This window comes from Polyodon spathula, chromosome 22 (assembly GCF_017654505.1).
Source record: "Polyodon spathula isolate WHYD16114869_AA chromosome 22, ASM1765450v1, whole genome shotgun sequence".
Lineage (NCBI taxonomy): Eukaryota > Metazoa > Chordata > Actinopteri > Acipenseriformes > Polyodontidae > Polyodon > Polyodon spathula.
The window spans coordinates 28,393,362-28,414,489 of record NC_054555.1 but is presented as its reverse complement, the minus strand read 5'-3'; the positions used below and the strand labels follow the sequence as shown (position 1 = coordinate 28,414,489).

The 21,128-nt window shown below is 44.8% G+C and overlaps 1 protein-coding gene and 1 long non-coding RNA gene across 6 annotated transcripts; one reads left to right on the top strand and one right to left on the bottom strand.

Moving 5' to 3' along the window:
• Window positions 1–121: 121 nt before the first annotated feature.
• LOC121296839 lies at window positions 122–3,551 on the top strand. The gene is made up of 2 exons (XR_005947101.1): window positions 122–702; window positions 1,867–3,551. It is a non-coding gene; the product is annotated as an uncharacterized LOC121296839 (long non-coding RNA).
• Window positions 3,373–19,336, bottom strand: pisd (phosphatidylserine decarboxylase). Of its 5 annotated transcripts, none has more exons than XM_041222679.1 (8): window positions 19,247–19,336; window positions 14,213–14,661; window positions 9,968–10,133; window positions 8,858–9,094; window positions 7,462–7,597; window positions 6,910–7,059; window positions 4,850–5,010; window positions 3,373–4,554 (listed from the first exon to the last, which is right to left on the bottom strand). In XM_041222679.1, exons 2-8 carry the CDS (start codon window positions 14,398–14,400, stop codon window positions 4,285–4,287), a joined length of 1,308 nt encoding a protein of 435 aa, XP_041078613.1. In that variant the 5' UTR covers window positions 14,401–14,661; window positions 19,247–19,336; the 3' UTR covers window positions 3,373–4,284. The 5 variants fall into 5 exon arrangements, with proteins under 5 accessions (XP_041078613.1, XP_041078615.1, XP_041078614.1 ...); XM_041222681.1 differs by having other exon boundaries at window positions 14,398–14,661; XM_041222680.1 differs by lacking the exons at window positions 14,213–14,661; window positions 19,247–19,336 and adding an exon at window positions 13,682–14,185.
• Between the last annotated feature and the right edge of the window lie 1,792 nt (window positions 19,337–21,128).

Below are 21,128 nucleotides of genomic sequence, written 5' to 3'. Positions count from 1 at the left end.
TATTCAAGCACAACGATAAGACAGAGTGCATGAGGAATTAACAATGAGCGACGAGTCTCGAACTTTAACAAATACTAAATATATACAGTGACCTGTAACAAAAATAAAAACACACACGTGGGGAGCTCACCTCTTCTAGGCTGCTGGCTGCGTACAGGGCTCTGAAAGGGGGGTTTAAATAAATTAAACAGGGTCTTTAAAGCACTGATGGGACTGGTGATGAGAAATCCGTATTCTCACAGCTACAAACACACCTCTGCAATCTCACAGAGAGGCTTATCTTAGTGAAGCAGTGAGGTAATGCTTGAGATTATTAGAAACTAACCCCCTAGTGACCTGGTCATCTTTTGACCCAGAGATATTTCAGCTGTGCCGACTGACCTTGTAAAACCAAGTGATCTAATTATTGCCCTGTGAACGAGAGTAAAGGCCATGGGAAAATGATAGGTCCAAGCAATATACTTCATTGGAATTCATTGTGAAATCACAATTAGTTACATCTAATATATATAAATTCTGATAAGGACGTGTGCTAAAGTTTAACACGCTTTAAACATACGTGCTGCTGCCCAACAAAAGTGTTCCTGTTTTTTTTTTTTTTTCCTTCCTTCCAGAGAGTAAAGGTCAGACCCCAGAGCTGCTGTCTCCAGAGGTCTTCACTGTGAAAAGAGGCCGGCGCGCTCTCAGCTTTGAGGAGGACGGGTATGAAACACTTAGCACACATTCAGGTCGCTCTGGCTATGTGTGTTCATAGGAGCTCTCCTTTACAGGAGGACAGGAAAGCAGGCGTGAGCTTCCTCATGCGCTTTGGTACAATGCAGCATGAGGATGTACTTCAGAGTGCTTTACTGTGCCAAAACAGATATATGTGTGTATTTTTTTATAAAACATCCTTCCCTTCCCCCAGCAGAAAGGTTAATTGAATTGGGACCCAAGGCTAGAACCGAAGGTCGCTGGAAAATCAATGTCTGGCATTCCAGCCTGACTGGAGGTGATGAACACAGTGCAGCACAGACCTGCACTCTTCCTATGGTTGGCATGCTGCCAATACACAAGTGCGCCTCCGCACCCCCCTCCGACACTCATGAGACACGCTCGCTCTGTTTGATACAGCAGATGCACACCAACACTGAAAAGTACAATGTTGTGTCTGCCCAGCTTTCGTTTATTGTGCTCACACTGAAACAATGTCTGTTCATTCTTGTATTCCAATAGAACCTTCCTGGGAGGGATGTTTTTAAAGAGTTTACATGAAAAACAAGCAGCAGCAGCAGCAGCAGCTGTGTTGTTGTGAAAGATTTGCGTTTGTCAGCAAACAGAAAGGTCTCAGCTGGAAGCTATCAGCACCCAGCTTAGGCAATTCAATGAACCAAGAGGCTAATACACACACACAAGATTGTAACACATGCTGATAGTCAGTAAGTGCTAGCACCTGTTCTCTGAAATGATCTTGCATTGCAAGTAATTGCGTAAATGGTAGATAGAGCACTAAACTTTCCACGTGTCAAAGCCTCAGACTCCTCCAGGCACTAGCAAAGGTTACACCACCTACTATAGGTCAAGAACTTGGGCCCTTTTCTATTCCTACCTACACTGTCAGGAACAGAGGGGTACAGGTAGCTCGCTCTGTACGTGACATGCCATTCACAGAAGTGTGGCATACGCAGGGATCCCATTGCACAGCACTTTGAGCCACTCCAGGTGTTGCTAGGAGCTTGGCGAGCCATGATGCACAGGTACCAGTGAAATGTCCAGACCGCTTGGCATTCTGTTTATCCAGTCCGATCTGAGTGCACAGTTAAAGACTAGGCCAGTGTCCCTGGAGCTGACCTTGCTCAAAGCCCTTGTGTTTGTTTGTGTAATAAGCAGAGGAAGGGGGTGGGGATCACAGCGAGGACTGCGACCGGCAGCTAGAAGCGGAACTGCAACAGATCCAACAGGACATGCAGCGTTTCCATGACGACAAGCTAAACCTGAAGTAAGGATTTGTTTTTCTCTCTCTGTCTCAGCAGGCTGTTAACATGTTATATGATCCATGAATGAATGTAATTAAAACTAAAGCAGAGCCACTGATACACAACGGGCTGCCTGAGTCATCAGATCAGATTACCGTTCATTTTCTGGCTTTATCTCGTGCTGAGCGTTTGAGCAATACGCATCACAGAGCACACAGACATTATTTCTTCAGTATCAACTTCATTTAAACTTAATTTCAGCTTTTTATACAAGCTTTACATTACAATGCATTCAAATCAGTCAATCAGTGAAACCCTGAGGGCACGCTTCCCTGCACCTCCCCACAGCTCAGGGCTTACAAATAAACAATCTTCAGCAGGCAATGCTTCGGCAGTGGATCACCTGGTGTGTGTTTCTATACTTTCTTCTGTTGTACAGGACCTGGCACAAACAGGCTGACATGCTGAGAGCCCGGCTGCAGGGAAATGAGGAGGAGGAGGAGGAGGAGGGAGAGGAAGCCCAGCAAATACAGCAGGACCTGGAGGAAGTAAGAGCAGGATCGGGGAATCCGAGAGATGCACAATGCATTCTGAGCAAAGGCAATCAAGAGTTTATTTCCATCCCTGCAGAATACGACTCCCATTGCAGATTGATCCATTCCTGCTTTTACTAAAACACACCTGAGCTTGTTACCTATAGACTGTGGCTGATCACTCTCGTAGTAAAGCCTGGAATGGGTGAAACTGCTAGGCAATAGGAGTCATAATTCTATCCCTGGTTCTGTGAATTCCTAAATAGAATGTACATGTGTGTGTGTGTGTGTGTGTGTGTGTGTGTGTGTATATACACACACACACATTTTAATTTTTTTTTTTTATGCATGTTAATAACAGCAGAAAGATGTTTCTCCTGCAGCTAGTCAGCATTTCTTTTTAATTTTGTTAATCTCTCTAAATAAAAAGGATATTTATTTAGACGGGCAGTTCAGTTCCGACCCTGTGATCATTATTAAACCCGTTCTCCACTTTCTCAGAGAGAGGCTGAAGCAGGAAAGACCTCAGACTGAGCAGCACGCTGCTCGGATTAAAGAGATTCGCAGCATGCTGGCAGCGTGACCTCCCTGCCTTCCTCCATCACAAACAACAAGCAAGCTTTTTCAGGACTGAGCTGGGAACGCAGTCGCAATGGACGTTACAATGGAAATTGTAAATTTGACATGCTAAATTATTTGTTACCTAATTTAAAACTGTTTAAATAAAAAATACATATTTGCACATTGTCCCCCGACTCTTTATAAGGTTAGATTATTATTACTATTTTTTTTTTTTGAAATTCTTCAGAACCCAAAAAATAATGCAAATGAAAACCATCTAAATGAAAATTTACAAAACCCAATTAAGAATAGGCATTTTTAAATTTGTATTAATGACATTTTTTTTATTTAAAACATATGCAGTGTTAAATGAGTACATGATTCAAGTATTTTACATTACATATAAAAAATACTGCATAACTAACTTGAAATCACCCAGTGGGTTCTCTAGTCGGAGCTACTCAGCCTAGAAAGTTCTTAGCATCAACCTGCCCCTTGTTTTTGTAATTTTTCTGCGTGATCAAGCCAGGAGACACTGGTAATGCGTAGAGTTCTGTCAGGGTTCGAGTTCCGTGTATGTGTGCGTGGCTGGTGGCCAGCCAGGTTCTTAAGTGTGACAGAGCAAACAAGACAGACTGACAAGCCATGTCATCACATAGCTTCCACATGGAACAGCAAAACAAAAGCCTATACTGTGTAGATTAACAGCCCCTTATAAAAAAAAAAAAAAAAAAGTACAACCTTTTTGGCACGACAAGGAAACGAAACAGACATGTACTAGAGTTCAGCACTGTGTCTTTAAACTAGTGGATTGTTGACCACCACTAGGTCTCCAGCCAAGACTCAACTCATTAGTAAAAAGTTGTGTGAAGAAAGTTGTGAGAGAATTGTGGCTCCGAACTTGATTTACATAACGTTTTTTTCTTTTCCTGTGTGCGTGTTTCTGTGGGTTTTTATAAAAGGTGCTGCTTACAGTGTATGCAATTTTGTGGGGATTTTAAAAAAACAGGGTGGAAAAAATAATCTTTCAGTGTGACTAAGAATAAAAAACTTCCCTCTGATAGAAGCAACTACTGGCACTGTTCTCATCATAGCAAGCGATGAGGAGAGAGAGAGAGAGAGACAGAGAGAATGTAAAAAGCAGCATGTTGTCTCAAGTACATTCATGCCGGTCCTGGGTAGAAGATAATAACTCTTCCAGTAGTCTGGCGTCTCTCGCTCCTCTTTGCTGCAGCTCACACGTCCCGTTCGGAGTCCTTTTCCGCATCCGTTACATTCCCTCTCATGGTCCCGAGGGCTTCTCCAAAGCGGATCTTCTGCCCAGCGCTGATGTTAAAGGTAAAGTCTTTGGGGGCCTCGAAGAGCAGGACGATGGTGGACCCCAGGTTGAACTCCCCCAGGTGCTCCCCTTTCCGCATGGTCACCCCATCTTTGTTGTTGTTGGAGATATAGCTAAAGTCATTAAAAGATCCTTTGTTGTAGCGAGGGCTGTTTGTGTGTAACTCCTAATAAAACACAAGTTACAAGAGGTTCACTCTCACATGTACACTCGCACACATTCAAGCAGGGGTTTGTGCAGGTCGAAAAAACGACAATCTGTAGGTCAAACGTAATTGAAGACCTCTTCCGCTCTTCCAGACTAACAGCCAGCAGAACAGAAGAGGTGGATGGAGGAGACGACAGTGGAGTGACAGTCTTATTGGAAAATATACCTGTGGCATTAGGTACTGGACAGTGTGCATAATACAGCTTCAGTGAACTCCAGTTTGAGATGTTTTTAGTTGTCATATTGCTACTCACCCCGTCAAAGTAAATGCGGATGGATCCTACATTAGTGGCCCCGACCGCGGTGAGCGAGAAGAAGCCGTGCGTCCACTCTCCACTGAGGACCACACGCTCATTGTGACAGAACAGCTCCTTTATCCAGCGGGCAACGCCAGGGTTCACCGACATGAGGGAGCCTGCAGTGAGCGGGGCAGGAGAGGAGAAGATCATTGCAGAGACAGAGTGAGAGGATAGCCTTGCCTTACTGCAACAACTCATCTATCAGTGGTTCTGGGACCAACGTTTCAATTAACCTTCTCATGCAGGCGACCTCATATGGGGCCGCATATAAAAAAGAGATGACCATTTTTTTTTTTTTCCCCCAATGAAAAACATATTCATTGTGTATCACACTTTCAGCAGCTACTTTCAACAATATATGCATGAAAGGGTTAAACTGACTTTTGCAAGATGGGGACTTCATATTGAATAACCACTTAAAATATAAAACAAGGACACGACTCCAGTGAAGAAACGAACCTGATTCAGATTAAGGGAGAGATGGTGGGTGTATTATACTTCCTGCAGTGTGTCAATGCAATCAACGTTTCTGATCTCTAAAACAAATAAATTCTGAAATGCTCCAATTGTGCATTCAAACCACCCACTGGCAACGGCTGCTACTGGCAACAAACCTTTTTTTTTTTTTTTTTTTTTTTTTTTTTAGACCGCTCTCATTTTCTGAAAGCGTCCATTCTAGAATCTCATTGCTCAGTTTCATTGCTCAAAATGAACGGAGCAAAGCTGGCTGGCTTTCCTCATCACTCTGCATACAAAGCACGTTCCTGGGGTTGAAAGCACTGCATTGCCAGCAATGGAAAGACCCTCCTGGGTGATCTTCCTGACAGATACAGTAGACCAGAGAACAGATTTTTTTCAGGTTTTCAACAGTGCTAACAGTCCAGTAACTGCTAGTTTCAATATGTATAAATATATATTTTACAGACATTAAATACATTTCAGGAGCACTGGATAGTCTACATTTTGAAAAAGGTCAGGTCTTTTCTTCTTTTGTTAGTGCTATAAATAATCTGCATTCTTTTTTTGTTAAATCCTGCTGCACAAAGAACATTTTAACCACCACCCAGGGAAAGCCAAGATCCAGCAGACAAAAGGCAAATTACATTTAAAAAAAAACACAACGAAGCCCTTTGTTGAAACAGAAGTTATTCATTCCCGTGCAATCCTGCAGGACTTAATGAATCAGCTCTCTCAGCTGCAACTAAACACATCACTCTGCATCTTTCTGCTGACCATGGCATTCCCTGCTGGGGTCCCATCAGCTGTTACACGACATTTCTTTCCTACTCGCAGTCTCTGGGCTCAAGCCGGTGGGGTTTGCTGACCGGGTCCTGCATTGCATCAAAAGGCAATTTATTTCCCTGTCATTACTGCAGCAGCGCTGGCTCTCATCTCAGATCACGTGTCAAAGAGTTTAAAACACATCCAACTTGTTTTAAAAAGGTACCAACGCTGTGCAATCGTACATGAAGACGCAGCAACTGCATTGGCATGCAATCCGCACACGCCTGACTGTCAGTGCAATGATCCGCTCAGTTACTGCAGGATCAACCCAAGCAAAAGCCCGCCTCCCCACACCTGTAATCACTTTCACTTCAGAGCCATTGTTTTAGGGTAGCAAGACATGGCTGTCTGGATTAGTGATTTTAAAAGACACAGTTACAGAGTGATGGGTGCTGTGCCATTGACAGAGCCTTCGCTAGGGCGTGGTGCAGAGCCAGGGCAAGTGAAACTGCTTCTGTGGCTCAGGCAGCAAAGATCTTGGGATTCTTTGGTAAAGGCGGTCTTGGGTTCGATTGCCTGCAGCTGTCTTTCAAACCAACACGGCAGTTTATTTAAACAGTACCGTGCAGCACTCATGTGAAATGTGTAGCTAAAACATCTCTTTCCTGTTTTTAATTATTTCTATTATTATTACTGTTATTATTAATAACGGCAGATGCTTTATAAAGCCAGGTTATTGTGTAAAGTAAGCGATGATGTGTTGTTGGGAGCTGGGGGTGTGCAGGGCTCACCTGGGAAGTGGCGTCGGTGTGCCACGCGCCAGTCTGTGGGAGAGTGGAAGCAGTGATAGTCTCCAGGTGCCAGGTAGATCACACAGTGGAACAGCTGGTTACCCTCCTTCGTTACCAGAAGATCCTGGAACGAGCCTGTGTCATCTTCACCTGCGGAACCAATACCCCAGAATACACACTGAAAACCAGGAGCACAGCCTAAAAGAGGAATTCATGTTACTTTTTAAATAAAACAATATTACATTTTTATTCCTGTGAAAATTACTGTATATATACTAATTTAACCACTTAATTTCAGGGATGGAAATAAGACTCCCCTTGCATAGCAGTTTCCCCCCATTCCAGACTGTAATACGAGCTGGAATAGCCCAAGTGTATAAATGCCAAGCTCAGGTGTATCTTATTAAACTCCTAGTAAAACCAGGAATGGATCACACTGCTATGCAACAGGAGCCTTGTTTCGAACCCTGAATTCAGGTTCTCTTTTTCCATGCACCGAGCGTTCCTGCAGTGCTGTGGTTACTCCACATACCGCTGTGCACACATGCTTACTCTTCTTAATGTTCAGGTCTGCCCAGGTGTGCGGGCCGAGGAAGGTTTCCAGGGAATAGGTGACTCCCTTCACCTGCTCCACCTCACAGTTCTTCACCCGCCCGAAATGGAGGATCTTGCCATCCGAGGGGCTGATCTGGAAGAGAGAAGACGATAAAAGAAATCAAATCTGGCCCCCGTCACTTCAAACCCACAGTCACAGCCATACACTCTAGCACAGCACATGCAAGCCTGTCTACCCTCTATATCTGACCATGCACGCTTTCCTGGCGGGAAGGGTTAATGCAGACCACACTGCCCTGGTTCTAAAAGAGCATCGTGGTCTGCATTAACCCTTGAGGTTTACATCAGAGTGCTACACACGGCAACAAAGACACTCCAGAATATATTGAGAAAACGTTAGGAGAAATACAGGCTTGCCCCAGTACTGTCTTCACCAGCGCAGATATAGCTTCACTGCAATGTAGTTTGCTAGGTCTGGTCACACACGTTGCAGGGACAAGCTTCGGAAAGCCAAGAGCGATTAGCAGGATTACTATGAAGGTGGCACACTTGTACTGTTTCTCGCATTAGGTTAATTGAACAAGCTCGACGGGTCTAATCTGACGGTTCAGGGTGAGAATGTCTGTGACGGCCGCAGTAAGGCAGTGAATTCTCTCAGCACGTTTCTCTCACACACAGTTCAAGCTGAATGCATTCACCATTGACAGGCTGACAAATTCAAGTTTAAATTGCATAAAAGAAAAATAAAGACCAATTGATATTTGTGACCTGTGAAAAAAGTCACCCGAAATCTCAAATATATTTTGCATGCACATAGAAGCATTTTATTGTATCTAGTTATTATTATTAATCAAACACAAAGCAATTCAAACAATACATAATGATTGCAGAAAAGATCTTAGATATATATATATATAGTTATATAATATATATATCTAATATATATATATAATTTAAGAAATAAATAATTACTCTAATCGTGAGGTTCTCATTTTATTGTCAAAAATTAATCTTCACTCGACTTCTCTGCACTAGAGCTGAGAGAGGGGGGAGCGACTCTGTCGTGTATAAAAACGAAAGGGACGAACTTGGTTTTCCCGAACTAATACTCGGACGGTATGAAAACGAAGTGATATCGAGAGTTCCGTAATTTGCTTCACGAAGGGCGATGTGTGCTTTATTATACTTTGCTATGCTTTAACTATGGTAAACTTATATAGAGGTATGATATAACAAAAAAAGACAGTCAAAACCAAGCTGTAAAATAACTAAATGAACATTAGAGAAATGCTCGTCAAGGCGTTTTCATATAAAATCCCACAACAGTTTTGCAGCACTGGCAGCAGGGTCTCTCCACTCGTGTGTTTAGCAAGTAAAAGATGAAGCGTCTCACCACACAGTGCGAGTCGCAGACGGGGCGGGCCTGTGGCTTCAGCTTCCTTCTGAAGAACTCGCTGAGGTTCCTGTAGTGGTGTAGCTCCTCCACAGCCGCCTCCTTCATGTTCACCCCGAAGGTCCAGATGTACAGGCTGTACACTGGTTTCCGCAGCCAGGTCGGCAGCTCCACCTGATTGAGCCGGCCCCACGCCCGGGACAGCAAGCGTGTGGGGATCGACTTGTACAGGGCGACCTGGAACACAACAAGCGCTGAGACAAGAGGCAAGAGCACAACACACACACACTGCAAACACATACTGCAAACAGAGACAGACACACGCACGCACACACATACACACACACACTGCAAACACATACGCACACACACACACACTGCAAACAGAGACAGACACACGCACGCACACACATACACACACACACACACACTGCAAACACAGAGAGACAGACCCACACACACACTGCAAACACACACACAGACAGACACACACAGCAAGCCATGCTATAAATAGCCTTCATTTGTTTGACTATCTATTAACTAGAAAGTGAGACTCTGGCACAAGTGTTTAAAGGAAACAAATTATGCATATGAACCTGCAGCCTGTTACATTGCAGAGCTGCTTATTCGTGTTTGAAACAGAGCACATGCAGACTTAAATCAACGACGGACCACTTCCAACCCAAATGAAGAAGGGTAAGTGGAGAATGCATCCCACTGTTCCCAGTTCAGGGTTTCCTGCTGTGCAAACGTTCCGGGGACAATGTAACAGCATGTTTACACAACTCAGAATGTCGGTCATGCAGCTGACACCTGTGCTTATGTTTCACAGCAGTACAAAACAGAGGTCCAGAACCTAGAAGAAAACCAACCAAAAAAACAAAAACGCATGGCTTTGGAACCGCAGCTTCGGCAAACCTAAACTTCAGAACATTTTTTTTGGCCGGTGGAAACGAGGCACACTAAGCAAGTAAAAAAGCAGATGAATTATTTGTTTAGGTCTGCGTGAGAGTTCTGGATGCTGGGGTAACAGAGGCAGACACAGAGGCAGTGCAGCGATACTCGCTTGTACAGTAAACACAGGCGCGTCCCGGGGAGGAGAACACTTACCCTGCTGCTCGGCCTCCATCCCACTTTGGAGAGGGGTTTAAGAGCACCGAAGGGCAGGAAGTAATAGAGGAAGGAGAGAGGCCAGGAGCGCAGCTTCAGGGCAGGCTTGGACATACAGCTCAGCTGACCCAGCCTGCGTCTCAGAGCCAGCTGGGGGAAGTGTAACCTGTGGGATCACACGCACACACACACACAGATCAGATCAGATTGCACAGGGATTATTTCAGTCTTTTCCTATGTGTATGCTATGCATTTACTCCTCTGTATAGCATGCTTCTGCATCATGCTTCACTACATTTTGCTAGATGCTTTCGCTATGCTATACTGCAGCAAAACATTTTATAATGGAGAGACTCCCACTACACACCAACCTACTTCCAACGTCTTCAATTCGATTAGTGCAACAGGAGGCTCAAGATTATCCCAGCCGAACATCGCGACTCACTGTCTGGCTACAACCTCACAGGAGCTCCATGACTCGGGTCAGCAGACAGACTGCAGCGATCTGCTATTCCACTGAATCAGGGGCTGCCCAGTTTCCACAGCCAGCTCTACAAGCGAGATGAAAAGCTCAGCAACACCAGCGCATGGAGACAGGTGTCTAAAGAGGAACCCTGCTAAACTGCCAGCCAGCCAGGTCCCTGTGAGCAACCACCTGAATGTAGGTCAGCAATCCTCCAGTCTGACTGCCTCTCCGTTAGCAAATTAACCTGCCCCGTCTCATCTCGGCAGAGCGAGCGTGGCAGACTGAACGTTCTGCATCCTGTACAAGTAACAAGCGTGCAGATGGGATAATCTGCTGCACAAAATACAAGAGAAATGAAGCACACATCACCACCCAGTTTCCCTGCATGGGGACAGCCCTGTGAACGGAAGCAGCACGTGTAGATGTGTGCACAGCCCTGTGAACGGAAGCAGCACGTGTAGATGTGTGCACAGCCCTGTGAACGGAAGCAGCATGTGTAGATGTGTGCACAGCCCTGTGAACGGAAGCAGCACGTGTAGATGTGTGCACAGCCCTGTGAACGGAAGCAGCATGTGTAGATGTGTGCACAGCCCTGTGAACGGAAGCAGCATGTGTAGATGTGTGCACAGCCCTGTGAACGGAAGCAGCACGTGTAGATGTGTGCACAGCCCTGTGAACGGAAGCAGCATGTGTAGATGTGTGCACAGCCCTGTGAACGGAAGCAGCACGTGTAGATGTGTGCACAGCCCTGTGAACGGAAGCAGCACGTGTAGATGTGTGCACAGCCCTGTGAACGGAAGCAGCACGTGTAGATGTGTGCACAGCCCTGTGAACGGAAGCAGCACGTGTAGATGTGTGCACAGCCCTGTGAACGGAAGCAGCACGTGTAGATGTGTGCACAGCCCTGTGAACGGAAGCAGCACGTGTAGATGTGTGCACAGCCCTGTGAACGGAAGCAGCACGTGTAGATGTGTGCACAGCCCTGTGAACGGAAGCAGCACGTGTAGATGTGTGCACAGCCCTGTGAACGGAAGCAGCACGTGTAGATGTGTGCACAGCCCTGTGAACGGAAGCAGCATGTGTAGATGTGTGCACAGCCCTGTGAACGGAAGCAGCACGTGTAGATGTGTGCACAGCCCTGTGAACGGAAGCAGCATGTGTAGATGTGTGCACAGCCCTGTGAACGGAAGCAGCACGTGTAGATGTGTGCACAGCCCTGTGAACGGAAGCAGCACGTGTAGATGTGTGCACAGCCCTGTGAACGGAAGCAGCACGTGTAGATGTGTGCACAGCCCTGTGAACGGAAGCAGCACGTGTAGATGTGTGCACAGCCCTGTGAACGGAAGCAGCACGTGTAGATGTGTGCACAGCCCTGTGAACGGAAGCAGCATGTGTAGATGTGTGCACAGCCCTGTGAACGGAAGCAGCACGTGTAGATGTGTGCACAGCCCTGTGAACGGAAGCAGCACGTGTAGATGTGTGCACAGCCCTGTGAACGGAAGCAGCACGTGTAGATGTGTGCACAGCCCTGTGAACGGAAGCAGCATGTGTAGATGTGTGCACAGCCCTGTGAACGGAAGCAGCACGTGTAGATGTGTGCACAGCCCTGTGAACGGAAGCAGCACGTGTAGATGTGTGCACAGCCCTGTGAACGGAAGCAGCACGTGTAGATGTGTGCACAGCCCTGTGAACGGAAGCAGCACAGATGTGTGCACAGCCCTGTGAACGGAAGCAGCACGTGTAGATGTGTGCACAGCCCTGTGAACGGAAGCAGCACGTGTAGATGTGTGCACAGCCCTGTGAACGGAAGCAGCATGTGTAGATGTGTGCACAGCCCTGTGAACGGAAGCAGCATGTGTAGATGTGTGCACAGCCCTGTGAACGGAAGCAGCATGTGTAGATGTGTGCACAGCCCTCTGAACGGAAGCAGCATGTGTAGATGTGTGCAGGGAGGAGCTGGTTAATAAACACAGTGCACACAATAGTTGTTAGCATGTCAGCAGTATCTGTACAGTAGACAGCACTGCTTCATTTAAAGCATCCCATTTTAATCCACCCTCACCCCACCCTGGCCAGTAAGTAAGTAGAGCAGGTAGCAGTTCCCTGGAGTTTACAGGAACCTCAATACATCTCCTTAGTAACTGTACTCTGGGTGAAGTGGTACCAGACTAGACATTTTACTTTACTACCTGTAAACTGGAGCCAAAATCATCTTGAGACTATAGCAACTACAATGGACTATAGCAACCGTCTGTGCCCCCCTCTCCCCCCTCCCCCCACAGAGTTTGAAGACAGAGTCCAATATTTGTGGAAGCGCGACACAGAAACAGGAACAGGCGGCTCCACCTTGGCTATGGCATTGAAAAAAAAAACAAATATAAAAACCAAAACTGTTGATGTGTTCTAAAAGCATGTTTACTATCTTCAAACTTTACATAAAGGAATCTGGTTTAATTAATTAATTAATTAATTAATTAATTAATGGCTGAACCAGTAAAGAAGGCAGGTGTTGGAACAGGGCTTGTATTGGACAGTGTACGTGGGTGAACCAGGTCATGTCCTGTTGAAAGTGATGAGCTGTGAATGTCCCACACTGAGCTGGATTCAGGCTCCGAGGGAAGGGGCATTTTGTACGCCCCCTCGTCATCAAACTGGGCCTCAACTCTGCCTCCAAAGAGGAATTCATTACGCTGCCTAACAGCAGGCCTGAAAACACAAGCCTGCCTGCCTGCGTTTCAGAAACCCTAACAGATGGACAACAAAGGCACAGCCGTGCCTGAGACTCAATCTGCATCTTTCTTTGTAGGCATGCCGGTGTCACAGTTAAAATGAAAGCATCAAGAGCCTTGTTTACAGTTGCTATGTAAAGCAGTTCACATCTTTTGATAAATCCTGCAGAAGCGACTGCATTAATTCTGCTCATCCAGCCTTTAAAACAGAGTTAACCCTCTAATTCCTGGGCACACAAACAAACTGGAAAACAACAGACTGGCACTAGAGGAGAAAGAGGCAGCCTAGCCGAGCTGCTATTCTCCTGAAGAGAAAGCATTCTGGGTCGGCTTGTGTTTACATCCAAATCACAGCTTTCTTCCTGTCAAACAGCGATCAGACACCCTGAAAACAGCTGACATCACAATGCCATTACATCAACCACACACACATACACACACTACAATCCAGTGAGCAGGCACTAGCGTTGCACACAATGTTTACTTTTCTGCAGGGCTATTCCTACCCATGTTACTCACCACAGCAGCTTCCTACCCCAGTGCATTTCTGCTGCATTTCCCACATACATCTCAGAATGCTTTCTTAATGCTCCCAGGCTGTGCACAATGTATACCGAGCGATAGATAGAGGGGGGGAGGGATGACGGACCCTTCTCCTCTTTCCCTACTGCCCTCTTTCCACGGCCCTCCCCCTCCCTTTCTCTGCAGACACAGCCTGGCCAATCAGTGCACTATAGCATCCCTGTATCTCAATCCATCCTCTTTAAAACACACACACACAAACAAAAACAAGGTTTTTACAATCCCACCAACAAGAAAACTCCTGTAGCACCAGAACATGCAACAGAATTAAACAGAATCTCTCAGATAACACACTGCTCCCTTAACTAACTTATCGTTCTACTTACCAACCTGCCCTCTCCACCCAACCCTGTTCAAATCCAACACACAGATTACAGTAATCAGGGTAAGCACAAGCTTTTCCCTGCTGCTGCTGCTGCTGGGTAATCCCGTGGAGGCACGGAGACGGACTCTGCACAGCTACAGTACCTGAAGCGGGCTCTCCGGCTCGGGGCAGGCCCCTCTGCCCGGCCTCCCCCCTCTCTGTCCTGCAGGTCTCGCTCCTCCCCTGCCTGGCCGGAGCTGTCGGGCCGCGCCCGCCGGACATGAATTTTAACTTTGCGGAGGTTGTAGCAGCAAGAAGGAGGACTATTGAAAGATCTGCGGCATCTCACCATTTCCCTGGGTTCAGCGGCGGACTCTGCAGACTCGACTGACACATGATCACAGACTGAAGCAGATCCCCCCTCTCTCTCTCTCTCGCTCTCTCCCCCGCAAGCTCAGCCTCCAACACTCAAGCGTGTGACGTAGTCCTGGGTCCCAGCTTCTCCAGAGGCTTCTGCTGACTACAGTAATTTGCTTCCTCTGCTTTGTCCTGGGCTGGCTCAGAACAGAGTGCAGCCTCAATAAACTTCAATTTCCTACAGCAGACAGGCAGGCTTTGCAACAAAAAGAAATTCTCTATGAGAAAGTACTCATTACAAAAGAACAAGAGAATAGGACAGAATAATATAATAATAATAATAATAATAATAATAATAATAATAACCTACAGTAGATTGTTTAAGATTTTAAAGATGTGTTCTGCCTACACAGTGCTTGGGTATTACCTGTTATATGAAACTTCACAGTCCAGGGGTTAGTAAAACCAGATTACTCCACAGTACTCTAAATGAAAATCCATTACTCCCAATGGGCAGGACGGATTTCAGACGCTTTCTTACCAAGATATCAGGATGTTTCATCAGGAAGACGTTCCCATGAACTACGCATTCTTAATGCAACTTAAAACAATATAAATACAGATGAGCTATTCTGTGAAAGCAGCCAGCTGTCCACCGTCTCCTGCATGCCTCTCTCAAGGGACCATGTGTTTGTAAACAAACAGCATTTATAGATCCTCGACGGCAGGGCGTTACTATTTCTGTGTATCTGAATGTAGGTGAATGATGCCGTGTAGCTTGTTACTCTCTTTCTACTATGTGAGTCTTTCACTGTACGCAGCATCTAAACTGTCTGAAGCAGGCATCCTAACACAGGCTGGGTCTTGCTAGAAAGAGCCCATATCATCTTATTTTCTATTTAATCCCCACTGCCTTCAGTGTTTTTAAGCCTCTTCATCCTGTTTGTCCACGACTCTAAACCAATCTCCCCAAACCGCCGTGCCAGAGATGAGCTCATTGCAATCACTAGCTGGGTGACCATTGCTTTTTTACTTCTTTCAGACGGATAACCAAGATTTAACGCTGTAGTCTCTCCATGTGTCTTTCTACTCTAATGCTTGGTGCAGTCAGGCTAGCATTGAAGAGAGTGTTACATTCAGTACTGGACAATACAAAACAGTAAACTTAAACTTATTATTTCATACTTTAAAACAACTATTGAACAGGGTTTTCGAAAAACCCGTTTTAAGCGTTTTATTAATTTATTTACAGCTTGCCAGTGTGTGCTAAACTAATGAGAACTCAAGTTTAAAATAACAATGTTATCCTGCAGTTCATTAATACAGTATCCCGATGCAAGACAAACCTGCAAAATCCCCATTCAGTAACCCAAAGAAGTGAACACACACTGAAAAGTGATCTGACTCGCTCCCCCTCCCTGACCCCCCCGGCCATGGGTTCGAGGGACGCCTGCAATAGCGTGCTGGGCTTCTGTGACGGGACTCAGCCGAGACCTCGGAAACTCATTTCACAGAACTACTGTATAATACTCCACAGGGACAGCAATAAGACTCCAGTTGCAGGGCAGTGTGAGCCATTCCTGGTTTCACTGTGAGTTTAATAAGACACACCTGAGCTTGTTACCTATACACTGGGGCTAATCAAGCTTGTATTAAAACCTGGAATGGGTTTAACTGCTCTGCAATAGGAGTCTTATTTCTCATCCCAGATCCAAACCGCTCACAATAATCCTCTCTGTCTGCCCATGTCTGAATCGCGTGCCCAGCACAAGGTTGATGTGTCCACTGAAGGGATTGGCACTGCTCCTAATTGGCTAGGACTGCTTAGCGGTGGTGTGAGTTGGGGCTGGCTCAACCCCCTTCAGCCCAGCGTGGGTGCTGGCTCCATCACAATGCATATCACCTAGAATATTGTATAGGGTGCTATACGATGCAAACTGATATCACTCCAAGGGAGGGTCACAGAGGCTGCCCACGAGGGTGCTTGCTGGCCACTCTGAACTGGAAGCAAGAAGAGGCTGTGTAAAATTGTCCATTAGTGTCTCAGAATGAACCTTCAATGAACTCACACAGCACAGACATTCCTGTAAACTCTTCCCTCTCTGTGGTCCAGTGTGGCAGCGCCATGCTTCAGTCCACAATGAGAGAGCCTCAATCGATAGAAGGCAACCCTGCACTTGCTCACAGTGTTGAAAAAAAATAATAATAAAAAAAATTATATATATCTCACCAACTACAACATTTTCTTTTTAAACTACTTTTTGTTTTGCTTTGCAATGAAAACCGTTCCCTGTGTTTCTTGGAGGTTCAGTGCTCAACTCCTAACAGACCCTGCAGTTGTGACTGAATAAATGAATGAATGAATGAATGAGAGATTGATTGATCACTGAAAGCCGATACAGGGGATAATGCCACAGTAAAAGCAGCTTCATATTTAACACTACAATCTGCTTCACTCAGTGAGATTATAACCATCTGAGGAGTCAAATCTTTTTTTTTTTCAAAAACCTACAAATAAACTAAATTTTACTATAATCCTTCCTACTCTTTCTAGATATTTGAATTTCTCATTTTACCAGACACGAATGCATTTTTAAAAATACACCGATATAACCGTTCCCCAAGTAACAACAGAAGCATCCTTGACAGCTTTTTAAGTGAGCTATTAAAAGAAAGATCTAGATTTAGACTTTCCTCTCTGCTTTGTATTCTGATGGACTCCCCAGCAAAGGGTTTCTTTCCCAGGGGGCTGGCACATTCCCAGATCTGACCCTCTCACTCTCTGCTCCTTTTCTCCCCTTTCCACTTCCCCTGAACCACCGAAATCAGGAGGCAGTATGATGAAGTAATCCGTCCTTTCTATCAGCACTGATAGCAGATACTTACCACCTGAATGCTGCAATGCAAAGTTTAATTACAGCCCTGCAGTTCCAGCAGGTGCTGTTAATGAGTGCACTCGAGAACACAATGAATTGCTGAGGCTGCAGTGCAGCCCCTGTAACTGGAGATGCCTTTATCAAACACAGGCTTCATCATTCATTGAAGCGTTCTCATTTTAATGGAACTCTTAAATGACCTTTTAAGGCTACTGCAGAACTTTTGCACGGGACTTTGACAAGCCTCTTCTTGGAGATGAGTCACCAACCGTTCCTTTTTTAAATGGCCCGAGTCCAGCAATATCTTTGTTTCTTTTGTTTGCTGCAAGACATCTGTACAAACTGTCCTGGCGCCCTCCCTCCTCCTCTTGCATCAAGCACACAACGACATCCCAACAGGGCTGACAAAAGACACCAAAAGGCTGACACCAGAAGAGCACACAGAGTTCCAACTTCTAAAGAGTGAGGTGCTCTTGAGGAGATTTCTGAGATTTCTCATTCTGGTTCCAGTTCCAAAGATATTGTTAAAAACATGTAAATGTGTGGAGGGGTAAATAACAGACTGTGGAAACTGGAGGATACATAAAACACGTTATGCAAAGGAAAAATATCTGCCAGAGACTGTGCATAAGATATGACACTTAAACGATGCTCTGACTGTGAAACCTGTGAAACCAACCTTTACAATTAACGTTAACAAAATAATCAATAATCTCCAATGCACAGTAAGAGTTTTATTACACAGTGAAAGCCATTGTGTGCTTGTATATGAACAATGCTAATTACAAATTTAACAAAGCTTACAATTTAAAAAAATCTGTAATCACATGGTATGTGCAAACAGGTCAGTGTATATGTCAGGATCCCAAGCTGAATTAGGACCCCATCGGCTTGGGGTTAAGTTACATTTTTAGACAGCCCAAATCTCGTCGTGTTCTGCTTGGGGTTGTCTTGCCGAATGATCCCCTCGAGATGCAGCACATTCACTTTACCCAAAGCCAGTCTGAAGAAGAACCGATCATCCCTTTGTGTCAAAGAGAGACTAGTCTGAATTACCCATCTGAGTTTTCATCTCTTCATATAAAACTGAGACTGGATTATTCTCCAGGGAAATAAATACAATACAAAAAAAAAAAAAATACAAATAATAATTTAAAAACAACAACCTGTTAATGCTGTAATACATTTTTGAACACATCAATTCTAGTTATCAAATGTATTTTTGACAGAAATGAATGTTTTTAACGATCAGTTTTACTAAACTGAACAGTACTCTGTGGAACTGGATCCCTGATATTTCTATCTGGATCGTCGGCAAGAGCCATGCACTCGATTTCAAAGGAACCCGTTCAGACACCTCTACGTCTGAATCATTACCCACCCAACGACTCGCATTATTATTATTATTATTATTATTATTATCAGTCATTTAGCAGACGCTTTTATCCAAAGCGACTAACACAGACTAAGGGTGTGAACTATGCATCAACAACAACTGCTGCAGAGTCACTTCCAACACGACCTCGGTTTTATGCCTCATCCAAAGGAAGTTGTAAAAGATCACATGAACAGCTAGCCTTTGTGCATCACCTCACTTTCAACAGTCATTTCTTCACTAAGCTGAAAAAGTACGTCACCAAATAAAAGGTACAAATTCAACACATGGCTGGGTAGCACAGAATAAAACAAACAAGGAGAAACTGCAAGCTGTTAGTAGAAAAACAAGCAATACCCAAGACTTCAGATTCCTTTCAGCTTTCTCTAAACCGCTAAGAGGATCCCTCTCAAAACGTCATGTATCAAAGACTGGACTAAAATGATCACGCGTCTCTGTTGTTTCAATGTTATTATACTATGTTTCACAGGCTATACATTACACGCAGGTATCTGTATTACTAAAAAAGTCACTTTAGCTTTAAAAAAACTACAGTATAAAACAAACAACAAAAAAGATTAACCACTAACCTTTCTGATGGTTTAGCAAACTGATCTAAAAGATCTCTAAAGCTTGAAATATTAAAGTCACACACAGTTGAGGAAGGCAGAGGGTGCTGGGTGCTTAGCAAGCTCCACACAGAGAAAGTTCTCCCGAGTCCTTTCCAAACTTCAGCCCAGTTAAGCAAGGACAGAAACTTCTAGCAGCTGTTGTGGCTGACTAAATGACTCACACACTCTTACTCAGTGAACAGAGCTGTGGCGTACAGCAGGAAGCGCTATTTATACAGGCCCTGCCCTTCCTACTGCATGACGAGCACACACACTTCCCCTTGAAGGGGTCAGAGGGTGCAGAGCACAGCTGGAGGGGTGAGCTGTGCGGTGGAGAGGGGATGAGTTGGAACTTGAGGATAACATGTTCCACCCTCCCCTACGGCAGATTTCTGTGCTATTGGGAAATCGTTCAACGAAGGAAAAACACACACTTTTTTAAAATATCTAGATCTTCCACATAGCACAGGTCTAAGGCCGGAGACACACAAGCAATTAAAGCAATTTTTTCTTGGCATCTCAAATGGACAACTTGAGTTCAAACACATTTTCGACTGGCAATCGAGTTGCTGAAATATACCACTGCACAATTTTTCTCCGTGCCTGTGCGTGTTCAGCCTGACAGCAAGTCTGAATCTTTTTACTTGGCTCATGATTGTTACACACATAGTTTTCATCAGTGCAGTAACACAATTCTGTTAGTGCATTGACGAGGGCCAGTGGCCTCTACACGTCTGCGTGAATGCGCGTCACTGTTTTAATTCACAATGAGATTATAATAATAAATATATAAGCTTAACAGCAGATACCTGGTGGCTGCTTGACTTTTTTTACGACATTCTGTATATTTACTTCAGCCTATAACACAACGTCAATTCAAGAACATTTTAGCATGCTCCTTTTCTTTCAAATACACATATAGCTTATCTTATTAAAAAGGGTATTTAAAGAAAAACCCTATTAAATGTAATAAAACAATTACACATGAATGATATAAGAAAGCCTTCTTGCCAAACGACAGAAACAGCCGTGACATGTACAGCTCCAGTAAGCAGAAAAGCACAAATGACTGTTTGAATCCCAACATACTGATTAAACTTTAATATTTTATTGCACAATACTGTCTCAGCAGAGACTCCATCAATCTGATGTAATTAATCATGAAAAGAGGAACTGGGTCTAACTGACGCAATCCCCAAGGCTCCCACAACAGCCGAGTCTAGAGTTACTGCTCTACAGAATCGACCACAGGGACGCGGTACGAAATCTTCACATGTTGCTATGTTCCTGTATCTTGCAGACAGCCAGTAGAATCCCTCTCGGACACGCCGATGCAGTATTTGGTAACTTAAAAACTGCTTCTGATTCACCGTCACTAACATTATGTCATCTTCAAAAAAACAAAAAAAAAAAAATTTCAATTCGGGAGCAGTGATGCATTTGTCTGAAGAAAGTGGGAATAGTGTATTTTTAAGCTGGGATTGATCTAGAAGTGCTTGAATTTGCACAAGCCCGGGAAATCGACCAAACACACCACCACCACCGCACACCTCATCCCCCTGCCTGCCTGCCAAATATGTCAAGTGTCATTTTTAGATCTGGTGTTTTTATCAATCGGTCATGCCAACGTGTTGTTCCCCTCGGGGCATCGTGCACACAGCATTGCCACTGTTAATGTGACCTTCTAGAACTCACTGCCCAATCCCGAAACATCACCGACACTTCAGAAACGAAGCTGCCCAAAAAAGTGCTTTGCTTGATAAAAAACAAATGTTGCACACACCATGGAGCACAAAGTGCATCCTTCTGATAAAAATAAACAGCTTAAACAAACACAGCAAGTCCCAGCTGTGCCTGGGGC

What these genes read in the sequence shown, in the direction of transcription:
- pisd (XM_041222679.1), bottom strand. Translation starts at nt 14,400, where the DNA reads ATGGTGAGATGCCGCAGATCTTTCAATAGTCCTCCTTCTTGCTGCTAC. An exon ending in TCTGCGACTCGCACTGTGTG is followed by an intron (nt 7,598 to 8,857) that starts GTGAGACGCTTC and finishes TCTCTCTTCCAG; the next exon opens with ATCAGCCCCTCGGATGGCAA. An exon ending in ACACCGACGCCACTTCCCAG is followed by an intron (nt 5,011 to 6,909) that starts GTGAGCCCTGCA and finishes CGCTCACTGCAG; the next exon opens with GCTCCCTCATGTCGGTGAAC.